The sequence below is a fragment of the Ovis aries genome, chromosome 19 (genome assembly GCF_016772045.2).
Source record: "Ovis aries strain OAR_USU_Benz2616 breed Rambouillet chromosome 19, ARS-UI_Ramb_v3.0, whole genome shotgun sequence".
NCBI lineage: Eukaryota > Metazoa > Chordata > Mammalia > Artiodactyla > Bovidae > Ovis > Ovis aries.
Window position 1 is genome coordinate 55,732,838 of NC_056072.1, and position 14,634 is coordinate 55,747,471.

General features: G+C 46.9%; 1 protein-coding gene across 1 annotated transcript; it reads left to right on the forward strand.

Annotated features, from left to right (window-relative positions):
- Nucleotides 1-480: 480 nt before the first annotated feature.
- Nucleotides 481-1,003, forward strand: LOC101122224 (large ribosomal subunit protein uL23-like). Its single transcript, XM_042236391.2, has one exon. The coding sequence runs from the start codon at nt 491-493 to the stop codon at nt 965-967; it is 477 nt and encodes a 158-aa protein (XP_042092325.1). The 5' UTR covers nt 481-490; the 3' UTR covers nt 968-1,003.
- The last annotated feature ends 13,631 nt before the right edge of the window (nt 1,004-14,634 follow it).

Below are 14,634 nucleotides of genomic sequence, written 5' to 3' on the forward strand. Positions count from 1 at the left end.
ACTGCTCCCGGCTGAGGCTTCCTGTTGGACCTGTCATGGGGGAGCACTCTGCAAGGCCACCTGGCCCCAGAGCACCCCTGGAGGACCAGCTCAGGCCTCTACTGCGGCCGTGTCCCAGCCCGGCTTCTCCCTCTGCCTGCCCCCGCTGCCCCCGCTTCCTTCCAGTGGGTGTCCCTGACAGCAGCCCCACCTCCACCTCCTGCAGGCTGATCCCCTTCTCCAGGTCTGTTCCCCAGGGCACCCCCCCCCCCGGGGCTTCCATCCCCAGTGTGACATCCTTCTTCTCCATGGAGGCAGCCGCATCCACAGACCGAGACTTCCGTCTGTCTTACTGTCCTGAGGACTGGAGGTCTGGGGGCCTCTAGCCAGATGATTATCTGCAGCAAAGGAGGAAGATACATCGTCCCTGCACATTCTCTCTTAAAAGTCCCTCCAGTCTCAGGAATCATACTGGCTTCTCCAGCTTCTGTAAGAGATTTGAGGCCTTTTCATGAAGATGGCACTGAAGGCGAAGAAGGAAGCCCCTGCCCCTCCTAAAGCTGAAGCCAAAGCAAAAGCTTTGAAGGCCAAGAAAGCAGTGTTGAAAGGTGTCCACAGCCACAAGAAAAAGAAGATCTGGACGTCACCCACCTTCCGGCGGCCCAAAACACTGCGGCTCAGGAGGCAGCCCAAATATCCTCGGAAGAGCGCCCCTAGGAGAAACAAACTTGACCACTATGCTATCATCAAATTCCCCCTCACCACCGAGTCAGCCATGAAGAAAATAGAAGACAGCAACACACTGGTGTTCATTGTGGATGTCAAGGCCAACAAACACCAAATCAAACAGGCTGTGAAGAAGCTCTGTGACACTGACGTGGCCAAGGTCAGTACTCTGATCAGGCCTGATGGAGAGAAGAAGGCATATGTTCGACTGGCTCCTGACTATGATGCTTTGGATGTTGCCAACAAAATTGGGATCATCTAAACTGAGTCCAGCTGGCTAATTTCAAATATAAAAGTTTTCACTATTAAAAAAAAAAAAAGAAGATTTGAGAAACCTGGCTCTCAGACCACGACTGTGGCAAGACTGGATGTCGCTGGATGTCACGACTGGCCATTGTGTTGGTCTTGTTTCCTCATGTGGTGAGATTTGTAGGCACTCAACTCAAAGGTCCCAGCAGCCTCTCCGAGGACAACACGGGCTCCGGGACAGGCTGAGGAATCCTATCTTCCAGGAGATGGCTGGAAACGGTATAGCCTGTCATATCCAGGCATATCTTGGCATCACACTGGAGGCCAAGCAAATGGAACAGACCCCTTTTGAGTTGTCTCTGTGTCCTAAAATCTGGTTTGCTTGGCTTAGAGGTGAGAGGCACCTCTGGTTTGAGACCCTCAAACAAATCTCTAAATTCTCAGGCGAAAAAAAGAAAGCCAAAGTCCTGTTTTCTGTCAACTCCTTAACTCTTCCGGTCTTTCTGTCCCATCTCCCTTGTTGTTTCTCTTTATAACCCCCACCATTCCTCTGAGGCTATCTCAAGGGCCTTCTCCTGAGACCAACCTTTCTTTTGTTTTTAAAAGCTTTATTCAGATATAATTCACATACCATACAATTCACTGTTTAATGAACTTAAACCATTGAATTTAAGTATAATTCAATGGTTTTTCGTATATTCGGAGTTGTGCAACCATAACCACAATCAGTTTTAGAACGTTTTCTTTTTTAAGTTTTATTCATTTGGCTGCAGCGGGTCTTAGTTGTGGTGCTTGGGATCGCTGATTTTCATCGCGGCATATTTAGCTGTGGCATGTGGGATCTTAGTTCCCTATCTGGGGGTTGAACCCAGGCCCCCTGCATTGAGAGCATGGAGTCTTAGCCACTGGACCACCAGGGAAGTCCCTAGAACTTTTTCAATAACTCCAAAAGAAACCCCTCACCTCTTAGCTGTCACTCCCAAATCCCCTCCCTCCCCAACAACCCACCTCCAGCCCCAGATAACTCGCCCACTTCCGTCTCTATACATTTGTTTATCTTCACTTCACTTCAGTCGCTCAGTCGTGTCCAACTCTGTGCGACCCCATGAATCGCAGCACGCCAGGCCTCCCTGTCCCTCACCAACTCCCGGAGTCCACCCAAACCCATCTCCATTGAGTCGGTGATGCCATCCAGCCATCTCATCCTCTGTCATCCCCTTCTTCTCCTGCCCCCAATCCCTCCCAGCATCAGGGTCTTTTCCAATGAGTCAGCTCTTTGCATCAGGTGGCCAAAGTATTGGAGTTTCAGCTTCAACATCAGTTCTTCCAATGAACACCCAGGACTGATCTTTAGGATGGACTTTAGGATGGACTGTTTGGATCTCCTTGTGGTCCAAGGGATTCTCAAGAGTCTTCTCCAACACCACAGCTCAAAAGCATCAATTCTTTGGTGCTCAGCTTTCTTTTTAGTCCAACTCTCACATCCATACATGACCCCTGGAAAAACCATAGCCTTGACTAGATGTATCTTTGTTGACAAAGTAATGTCTCTGCTTTTTAATATGCTGTCTAGGTTGGTCATAACTTTCCTTCCAAGGAGTGTCTTTTATATATTATATATAATATATAATAATAATATGTAATTATATTATAATATACAATAATATATATTATAGAATTATATATTCTATAATATATATATTATATAGCATATATATTGTTATAATAATATTCTTGCTTCTTTCCACTAAGCACAATGTGTGTAGCTCGAAGTGGAGCTGCGAGATGCTGTGGCAACTCTATGTTTAACCGTTTGAGGAACTGCCGCCTGGTCTTCCACAGCAGCTGCACCCTTACATTCCCACCAGCAGTGGATGAGGTTCCGACTTCTCCACCTCTTCACCATTGCTTGGTATTTTCTTTTTTGATTAAAGCCAGCTTGGTGGCGGTGGTTTAGTCGCTGAGTCGTGTCTGACTCTTGCGACCCCACGGACTGCAGCCCGCCAGTCTCGTCTGTCCATAGGATTCTCCAGGCAAGGATACTGGATGGGTTGCCACTTCCTCCACCTTAGAGGGTATAAACCGATATCTCATGGTGGTTTGATACGCCTTTTCCTGATGACTAATGATGTGGAGCATTTCTTCATGTGCTTGTTGGCTGTTTATCTTCTTTGGAGAAATATGTATTCAGATCCTTTGCCCATTTATTTATTTTAAAGTATATTTATTTGGCTGCGTTAGGCCTTAGTTGCAGTGTGTGGGATCTTCGCTGAGTCCTGCAGGGCTCCGTGCAGGCTTAGCTCTTTTGTGGCATGTGGGATCCCAGTTCCTGGACCAGGGATCAAACCTGTGTCTTTTGCATTACCAGGTGTATTCTTAACCACTGGACCACCAGCGAAATCCCTGCTTATTTTAAAATGCGGTTGTCTTCTCATTATTGATTCAGATACTTCTTTATATATCTTGGGTATAAGGGTCTTCTCCAATACATGATTTGCAAATATTTCCTCCCATTCTGTGGGTTGCCTTTTTAGTTTCTTGACGGTGTCCTTTGAAGCACAAAAGTTTTAAATTTTGATGATGTCTAGTATTTTTTTTCTTTTCTTGGATGTGCTTTTGGTGTCATGTCTAAGAAACAATTGATTTAATCCAAGAATATAAGGATTTACTCATATTTTCTTCTAAGAGTGGTATGGTTCTAGCTATTATGTTCAGGCTTTGATTCATCTAAGTTAAGTTTGGTATGATGTGAGGTAAGGATTCAGACCCTCCCAGTTGAATGTGGCCTTTCCCCCTTTATCAGTCAGGGTAGGCTAGGGTATATTCCAGTAACAAGTGGAATATATTGAGAATTCCCACGTCTCAGAGGCTACACCCACCAATGTTTGCTTGCTACTCATGCTGAGAGTGCGCCGTGTGTCAGCTGTGACCCCGCTCCATGGCTTCTTCACTCTGGGATCCAGGCTGATGGTGCTGCGTCTCCCTGAAACGCTGCCAGAGCTGTGGCAGGGGAAGTGAGACAGAAGCTCCTTAAGTTTCCGTTCAGAAGTCACATGTGTGTCCTCCATTCTCCCTTCATTGGCCAAAACAAGTCATAAGGCCAAAATGTGACGTCTACGGGGGCAGACACTGCAAGGAGGAAACACTGATCATTCAGATGAACGGGAATACACTTAACACTTCCTCATCATCCTCTGCATGACTTGCTGCCTTGTTCTCCTGGTTTTCCTCCCAAACTCAGCATGCCCAGACCTGAATTTATCACCAGCTTCCTGCCACCCCCAAATCTGTCCCTCTTTCTGAACCCCCGACTTGGTAAACAACACTCCATTCTCCTGGTTGCCCCAGTCAGAACCTTGACACCACCTTCTCCATATTCAACCAACATGTTGTACTGAGTCTACTTCCTAAACATCAGTTGAACTTGTCCCTCTGGGTCCACTCTCGGTGACTGTGCCCCAGACCACCACTGCCTCTCCACTGGATGATCAGAGTCCTGCCCCTTCTAATCCACTCTCCATGTTGAGGCCATAATCCTTCTCATAAAATGTAAGTCCAGCCTTCCATTCTCCAGCTCAAAATCCCTGCTGGCTCTCCATTGCTCCAGTGCGTGTGAGTGCGTGCTCAGTCGCTTCAGTCATGTCTGATTCTTTATGACCCTATGGACTGTAGCCCTCCAGGCTCCTCTGTCCATGGGATTCTCCAGGCAAGAATACTAGATGGATAGTCATGCCCTCCTCCAGGGGATCTTCCAGTACAGGGATCGAACCTGCGTCCATCTCCTGCATTGGCAGGTTTCTTACCACTAGCGCCCCTGGGGAAGCCCTCATTGCTCTGGGGATACTGATTAATACACCAAAGGGCCTTATAAGACCCTTCAATATGTGGCTTCAGTTCTCTCTCCAGTCTTACTTTTGCACGGAATCTGCCTGGCATTTTACTGCTCTTGAGCTAACTTTAGTTCCCCAAAGGCATGGTGGTGACTTCACTCAGGGCTTTTATCCCCATGTGTGGGATACTGTTCCTCCTCTTCTGGTTAACTCATACTTGTTCTTAAAGTAACAGACTGGATATCACTTGCTCCCTCCTTCAGACAAGGTGATCGCTAAGTGATGGGGAGATGGTTTGGCTAAGAGGTTAAGAGGGAGGGTTCTGGAACCCGACGAACCAGTTTTGAACCCCGGCTATGATCTGCAAGCTGTGAAACAGTGTGAGGCATCACTTCCCTGGGCCTCCATGTCCACAGGCATAAAATAGGGGATAATAAGAGTCTCTATTACATAAGGCTGTGGGAAGGATTAAATGAATAAACACAGTGCTGAGAACAGCCCCTGACACACCATGAGCACTCAACCAAAACTCACCTTCACTTCCATGTATCTTCAGAGCAGCCTATAGTGACTCCTATAACTTAGCATTTATCAGACAAACGTAACTCCCAATTTATTGACCTGACTACTTCTCTGCATTGTAAGATCCTAAGAGTTGGGACAATGCCTTATTGTCCTGTCGGTTCAATTCAGTCGCTCAGTCACATTTGACTCTTTGCGACCCCATGGACTGCAGCATTCCAGGCTTCCCAGTCTATCACCAACTCCCAGAGCTTGCTCAAACTCATGTCCATCGAATAAGTGATGCCATTCAACCGTCTTACCCTCCATTGTCCCCTTCTCCTCCTATCTTCAATCTTTCCCAGCATCAGGGTCTGTTCGTATAAGTCAGCTCTTTGCATCAGGTGGCCAAAGTACTGGAGCCTCAGCTTCAGCATCAGTTCTTCCAGTGAATATTCAGTGTTGACTTCCTTTAGGATTGACTGGTTTCATCTCCTTGCAGTCCAAGGGACTCTCAAGAGTCTTCTCTAACACCACAGTTCAAAAGCATCAATTCTTTTGCGCTCAGCTTTCTTTATGGTCCAACTCTTACATTCATACATGACTACTGGAAAAACCATAGCATTGACTAGATGGACCTTTGTCAGCAAAGTAATGTCTCTGCTTTTTAATATGCACTCTAGGCTGGTCATAGCTTTTCTTCCAAGGAGCAAGTCTTTTAATTTCATGGCTGCAGTCACCATCTGCAATGATTTTGGAGCCCCCCAAAATAAAATGTCACTGTTTCTTTTCCCCATCTATCTGCCATGAAGTGATGCAACCAGATGCCATAATCTTCTTTTTTTGAATGTTGAGTTTTAAGCCAGCTTTTTCATTCTCCTCTTTCACTTTCATCAAGGGGCTCTTTAGTTCCTCTTCACTTTCTACCATAAGGGTAGTGTCATCTGCATATCTGAGGTTATTGATATTTCTCCCAGCCAATCTTGATTCCAGCTTGTGCTCCATCCAGCCAGGCATTTCCCATGATGTGCTCTGCATATAAGTTAAACAAGCAGGGTGACAATATACAGCCTTGAGGTGCTCCTTTCCCATTTGGAACCTGTCAGTTGTTACATGTCTGGTTGTTTCTTGACCTGCATACAGATTTCTCAGGCGACAGGTCAGGTGGTCTGGTGTTCCCATATCTTTAAGAGCGTTCCAGTTTTTGTGATCCACACAGTCAAAGGCTATGGTGTAGTCAATAAAGCAGAAGTGGATGGTTTCCTGGAATTTGCTTTTTCTATGATCCAACAGATGTTGGCAATTTAATCTCGGGTTCCTCTGCCTTTTCTAAATCCAGCTTGAACATCTGAAGTTCTCAATTCACATACTGTTGAAGCCTCAGTTGGAGAATTTTCAACAATACTTTCCTAGCGTGTGAGATAAGTACAATTTTGTGGTAGTTTGAACATTCTTTGGCATTGCCTTTCTTTGGGATTGGAATGAAAACTGACCTTTTTCCAGTCCTGTGACCACTGCTGCTGTTTTTCCAAGTTTGCTGTCATATTGAGTGCAGCACTTTTAACAGAATCATCTTTTAGGATTTGAAATAGCTCAACTGGAATTCCAACACCTCCACTAGCTTTGTTTGTAGTGATGCTTCCTAAGACCTACCTCACTTCGGACTCCAGGGTGTCTGGCTCTATGTGAGTGATCACACCATTGTGGTTATCTGGGTCATGAAGATATTTTTTGTATAGTTCTGCGTATTTTTGCCAGCTCTTCTTAATATCTTTTGCTTCTGTTAAGTCCATACCATTTCTGTCGTTTATGGAGCCCATCTTTGCATGAAATGTTCCATTGGTATCTCTCATTTTCTTGAAGAGATCTCTAGTCTTTCCCATTCTATTGTTTTCCTCTATTTCTTTGCATTGATCAAATAGCAATCTCTCCTTGCTATTCTTTGGAACCTTGCATTCAGATGGGTATATCTTTCCTCTTCTCCTTTGCCTTTCACTTCTCTTCTCAGCTACTTATAAGCCCTCCTCAGACAACCATTTTGCCTTTTTGCATTTCTTTTTCTTGGAGATAGTCTTCATCACTACCTCCTGTACAATGTCATGAACCTCTGACCATAGTTCTTCAGGCACTCTATCAAATCTAATTCCTTGAATCTATTTGTCACTTCTACTGTATAATCAAAGGGATTTGATTCAGATCATTCCTGAATGGTCTAGTGGTTTGCTCTACTTTCTTCCATTTAAGTCTGAATGTTGCATTAAAGAGTTTATGATCTGAGCCACAGTCGGCTGTATTATTGTCCTGTAGTAAGCAGAGTCCCTTGGACTGCAAGGACATCCAACCAGCCCATTCTAAAGCAGATCAGTCCTGGGTGTTCATTGGAAGGACTGATGCTAAAGCTGAAACTCCAATACTTTGGCCACCTCATGCAAAGAGTTGACTCATTGGAAAAGACTCTGATGCTGGGAGGGATTGGGGGCAGGAGGAGAAGGGGACGACAGAGGATGAGATGGTTGGGTGGCATCACCGACTTGATGGACATGAGTTTGAGTGAACTCTGGGAGTTGGTGATGGACAGGGAGGCCTGGCGTGCTGTGATTCATGGGGTCGCAAAGAGTCGGACACGACTGAGCAACTGAACTGAAATGAAGCATTTATTAAATATTTCAGTACTAAATCAATGGTCCTTCCTCATTTTGTATTATGATATCGGGAAGAACTCTGTCCTTCCTACTGGCTAACCTTACGGAGGGCAGGGTCCTATCTCCCCCACAAAGCCGCCTCGCTAAGCAACACTGAATTCATACCAGTTGAGTTTCATTCTCCGGAGAGCCTTTAGCCTTTTCCTGCTTGTTCACATACTGCAGCCCTGATGCACTTCCACACAGCTCATGGGAACCTGGACTCTCACGGACTTTCTGCTATCTGTAGCCCACTGTCATAGTAGGTCAGTCATATAAGAAGGGATTAAGGATAATGAAACTCCAGTTAAGTTATAAGTTTTATTTTGGTGGGGTGTCCTGTAATTTTTGTAAAGAATATGAGCCTAGAGATTTTCTTCATCATGTAAAAGCTACTGAAACCCTAGACACTGTTACAATGACCCTGCCTCCTACCTGCTGGATAGGCAAGATAATAGGCTGGAGTATTATTAATAAAAGGAGGATTAAGCAGGATGTAAAAGCTGCAGGCTTTATAAACTGGGAGATTGGGATTGACATAGGCACACTACTATATATAAAAGAGGTAAATAAGATAAATAAAGACCTACTGTATAGCATAGGGAACTCAAGACTGCAATGGCCTATATGGGCAAAGAATCGAAAAAAGGAGTAGATATGTGTATATGTATAACTGACTCATTTTGCCGTACACCCGAAACGAACACAACACTGAAAATTGCGTTTACACCACTATAATTATACTTCAGTTTAAAAAAAAAAAAACAGCTGCAGGCTTTAGTCTAGGCTGTCAACAAATACACGTCACAACCTGTCTGTGATCTCCTCATCCCACCTGGAGAGTGAAGGAGGGTGAACGGTGTCTGGGTTTCCCAGGGAGTCTGACGTTTCCTGAATCGTCTCTGCAGAAGGAGCTCATTCTGGGAAGAATTGTTTTTATCGTTTCACTTGATGTCACAAGAAAGAGAAATCGTGCAGGAGAAACCACACCGGTGGACTTTAGGCCCGTGACTAGTCACGGCTGAAAATGACCACAGGAGGGCTCATCTGGATGAACGTGGAATTATCGACCTCTTACAGGCAAGGGCCAGAGTAGGGTGTGATACTGAACAGCGGGTGGACTGTTGAGTTGCACAGACCACAACTGAAACCCCAGCCTTGCTGTGTGCTAGTTGTCAGGTGGGAGACCTGCTATGGAGCCTCTTTAATCCTGAGTTTCCTCGGTTATTAAAAAAAAAAAAAAACCCAACCCAGGGATCATATTGCTGCTGCAGAAGCAGGGTGAGGATTAAAAGGAGTGGTTTCTGGATGACCTCTGGTGTTCACAGGCCTTCAGTAAACTCTGGGTCACTTCCCCTGTTCCGTCCCATCCTCCACTGGTTAAAGGACCTGCACAGATGCTCGCCAGGGTCTGTGACACTCGACGTGTTTGCTCCTCAGCACAGGTTGGTGGTGGGCATTTCTGTGGGTTAGATGAGCTTGGGGGCTTTTTGATCAGGACCAGAGTGCCTGGGTGGACGAGCATCTTCCCTTAGTTAGAATACAGCATGTCTGGTCAAATTCACACTCCTGCTTCTCACTGTTCACTGGTGGTGTTTGGAGGTTAAGGGGACTGGACGGCAAGGCTCAGGGCTGGGGGAGACACAGGGCCACACAGATTCCCAAACGAGTAGGAACCCATGATTCAGCTGGAGCCACAATTCAGGATGGTGGCCATGTAGACGTCTTAGAACGACAGGAGTACCTCTGACTTCCAGCAAGTTCTGCTCACGTGACAGATTACAAAAGGCCTGTCTCAGCCCCCGGCTCTTCTGACGCTCAGCTGGGGATCACATGGACACCTGGTCCTGGGCAATACACTGCCCTCCAGTGCTGCACTATATTGTATTTGTCTTCTTGCCATTTTCCTCTGGTCCCATCTCCTGAAGACTGCTCATCCTGGAGCCACGTAAGGGAACTCAGCCAACGCCTCCCTCAGGAAGGCCCAACATCTCCCAGCTAGTCTGGGGCAGAGCTGACCTGCAATCTGCTCATTGAGTCTTTACTCACCGACACCAAAGCTTTTTCCGAGGTCGCTCAGCTGATACAGAGAGGTTATGACTGGAAGCCATGACTCAACCGTAGGGAATCAGCCTTTGCCTTAGACACTTGTGAATTCTCAAACACTGGTCTAAGGAATTCTGGCCAGGAACCAGGGAGATTTCCTTACTGACGCTTTGTTTAGTCGCCTGGCCATTTTCACAGGGCAGTGAGTCAAAGATTATCCAAGTATCAGTCAAATGGAAGCAACATCAACAATAACAGTTACTGCTGCCTGTGTATGTTCCATGTCCTGAGCTGTGGATGAACAGTGGTTACAGACACTGAGGCTTGGTTCAGATCACGCAAACCATGTGGTGGTGGGGGTACGGCGGGCATGTCTTGGCTCTACCACTAAACTAGCTGCGTGACTTTGGGCAAATTACTTAATCTCTCTGAGCCTCAGTTTCCTCATTTGTACGATAGTAACAGTATCTGGCTTAAAGCTCAACATTCAGAAAACAAAGATCATGGCATCTGGTCCCATCACTTCATGGGAAATAGATGAGGAAACAGTGGAAACAGTGTCAGACTTTATTTGGGGGGGCTCCAAAATCACTGCAGATAGTGACTGCAGCCATGAAATTAAAAGATGCTTACTCCTTGGAAGAAAAGTTATGAACCAACCTAGATAATATATTCAAAAGCAGAGACATTACTTTGCCGACTAAGGTCCGTCTAGTCAAGGCTATGGTTTTTCCTGTGGTCATGTATGGATGTGAGAGTTGGGACTGTGAAGAAGGCTGAGTGCCGAAGAATTGATGCTTTTGAACTGTGGTGTTGGAGAAGACTCTTGAGAGTCCCTTGAACCACAAGGAGATCCAACCAGTCCATTCTGAAGGAGATCAGCCCTGGGATTTCTTTGGAAGGAATGATGCTAAAGCTGAAGCTCCAGTACTTTGGCCACCTCATGCGAAGAGTTGACTCATTGGATAAGACTCTGTTGCTGGAAGGGATTGGGGGCAGGAGGAGAAGGGGACGACAGAGGATGAAATGCCTGGATGGCATCACGGACTCGATGGATGTGAGTCTGAGTGAACTCCGGGAGATGGTGATGGACAGGGAGGCCTGCCGTGCTGCAATTCATGGGGTCACAAAGAGTCGGACACGACTGAGCAACTGAACTGAACTGAACTGAACAGTATCTACCTTATATGGCTACTGTGAGGGTAAGATGAGCTAATACATGACACATTCCTTAGCACAGTAAGGACCATCAAATTCTCACCACTCGACACGTAAAGCCTGGAACTGTATTCAATAGAGAAAGTTAATAACAGACTAGAGCGACCCAGTGAAGACGGTCCACTCAGGATGCGGGTCCCGCAGGAATGAAGATCTGGGTCACCCAGCAGGTAAGGAGCTCTGGCCAGCTGAAGCGCCGGCTCAGAACAGCAGATACATGGAACAAGTGATGGGAGATGCTGGATGTGTCTACCGGTTCAGAAAAATGAGGTGGGTGTCCTTCCTTCCTTGCTTGATAACGTATGTACACACACTCGCAGACACACAGACTCACACACCCACTCACTCAATCACCGACAGGCACGTATGTATTTTTCTCCCCTACGATTCTCTATAAGGAGTGGTAGGAAACTTCACAGGTTAGTTTCTAGGTTACATGGTAGTCAGGGGAGACTGTGATTACAAGAAGAATTATCATCACCAAGTCCCTGGGGTCAGTCGGACACAACTTTGCGAATGAACAACAAAACAAGAGATGGATATAAAGCTCTTTTCTGCCAGAAAGCAAGCACATTTTCTTCTATACCTGCTGCTGTGGGGAGCTAGAGGTGCTGTTGCTGGAAGGACATATATGGGTTAAAGGGTACACGTGGATGCCCTGTCACCAGAGCGGACCTGGCAGATTTTATCTTGTGGGCCTCAGCCACAAGATGAATGTGGCTTTACACTCCACTCTGGACTGTAACTCCCTTTGCAGGCTTTCTGACCCGGTGACTTTCTATCAGGTTTTGCCAGTTGGGGACGGTGGCGGGAGGTCAGAGGGTGGGAAAGGTTCTGGCTTTGCCTCCAACAGCAGTGGCTGTGATGTCTGGTCCCCTGTGGCATCTGGGCAGTGGTGGCACTGTTTTGGCAGCTCCCCCAGTGGCAGGGGCACTGGGCCAATTATCTAATGCTGCAACCCCCTCCCAACCTAGTGGCCTTTAACAACAATCATTGTTTTTTGATCCCCACCCCACCCCACCCCCGAGTTCTGGGAGTTGACTGGGGTCCCATGTCTGGCTGCGGTCACTCACTCACTCGTCTGGCGGCTGGTGCTGTCCGCTGGGGCGGCTACACGTCCTCTCCATGGGCCGGCCTGGGCTTCCTCACAACCTAGCAGCTGGCCCTACGAGCCAGTGTCCTGAGAGCTGGGGGACGGTGTGGCACGACTCAGGACCTCATCGTGTAAGTGAGGCTGTCTTGTCTGCTGCACCCTGTTAGAAATGCAGATAGGCCACTGAGGCCAGTCCATATTCAAGGAGGGGGAATTAAGAGTTCACCTTGATTGGGAAGATGGCCACAGAATTTGCAAACATATTCTGGAACCACCACAGGCAGCATCTCTGGTCACATGAAACAGGTCAGCTTGGAGAGTCTATTCCAGGGATGTCAGCCACTTCCTGATCCCCGGGAGTCATCCCTTCTACCTTCTTCCTTTTATAACTAATTCCCTTGGTTAAATCCCCTCTATTTGATATACCAAGGACTGTTTCTCTTTCCCTGATGATGCTTTCTGTGGGCTATTCCCTAGCTATCCAAACTCACCATCTGAACGGAACAGCAGAGCGACTTGTAAGCATGAAGTACTCTCATTTACCTAGAGCCATGCTAGGTACTGTGCATGCTTCCTCATTAAAGTTTAACGCCAGCCCTGCCAGAGAGGTATGAGCGCGTGTACCGACCTCACAGCACACAAACTAAGGCTCAGAAAGGCTAAAATAACTTGCCCAAAAACACGGCTGGGAGGAAGTCTGACTCTCAAGTACATTTATTTTTTGGGTCTTCTGGTGTATGAGAAGAGCTACTTCTTGCCAAAGAATTCCTTTTTCTTCAGAGGAAGTCTCAAGCTTTCATCCTAAGATACCTGTTTGAGGAATCTCAACTTAGATACTTCAAAATGCATGGAGGAAAAGGAAGACAAGACTACATCTTGGGGAAGCGGGACAAAAAGACTCAAGTGTTCATCAATTACAAAAGCTAGGGGGTGTGTGGGAAGAGGCACCAGACCAGTCTACAGGCCTGGGTTGGTCTCAGTCACGATGCTCCTGTGTGTTCTGTCGGCCGCCACTGCCTCTCCTGGGGCATCAGGGATCCCCACTGCAAAGTGACTCTGACATTAACTACTGAGTATCTACCGTGCAAACTAGTTCAGGACATTTTGTTGCTGCTGTTTAGTCGCTAAGTCATAGCCAACTCTTTTGCGACGCCATGGACGGTGGCCCACCAGGCTCCTCCTTCCTTCCCAGGCAAGACTACTGGGCTGGGTAGCCTAGTATTCGGGGGCCTCCCCAACCCAGGGGTTGAACCTGTTTCTCAGCACTGGCTGAAGGATTCTTTTAACACTGAGCCACCAGGGAAGCGCAGTCTAATAAAAAGCTCTATTAGATACAGGGGACACAAGTTACAGTCAAAATAAAGCCAGCTTACAGGTCCTTAACAAGCTTGTTATGGATGGAATGCTTGTGTCCCCGTAACATTCTCTCGGTCCTCCATGTGATGATGTTTCCGATGTGGGGCCTTTGGGAGGTAATATGATCACAAGGGTGGAGCTCTCATGAATGGGATTAGCATCTTTATAAGAAGAGGCTTAGAGAGCTCTGCTGCCAGCTCCAGCGTGAGAGGAGACGCTGGGCAAACAGCCCTCTGTCACCAGGAAGCTCGCGCTAGAAACCACCCATACCAGCACCCTGGTCTCAGACTTCCCGGCTCCAGAACTGTGAACAATCAACTTCTGCTGTTTATGAGCCAACTGTGGTATCTGACCAAGGCCGATGAGAAATATTTTATCCAATAAACAACTGGAAATCATGTTAGCTTCTTGAAGAACCTGACCCAAAGAAACAAAGGTGTGCAGAAGAAAATCGTAACAAAAAGCAATACAAAACAAGAGTCACACTGACTGAATGCCCAGGCAGTGTCCTCGTACACAGGACAGGCAGCCTGCTGGACCTTCACTACGGTGACCTTATTCCCTTCTCAGACACGGCCAAACTGTTCAGAGACGCTAAACAACTTGCCCAAAGTCACACAGCTAGTAGCAATGGTATGGCGATTCAAACCCAGCTTGCTCATATCCCAAGCCTCTTTGGGGTTGGAAGGAGAAGAATCCAAAGGTTAAAAAAAAAAAAAAAAGCAGAAAGCTATTGTTCCGATTCTCAAAAGAACCTAAGTGTCTGCGATAGGGCACTGGATGATCGAAACAGTGTGAGGTGGGGACAGTCTGAGAAGAGAAAGATGAAACCAGAGTCTGGACTGAAGAGATGGTGAGGAGACAGATGATGAGATGCTGAGGGGACAGACCTGCCTCCCAGCACCTTCTCCTTTCCCAGCTTCCACCGGGCCGCGCGCTCCTCCCGCATGAGCGG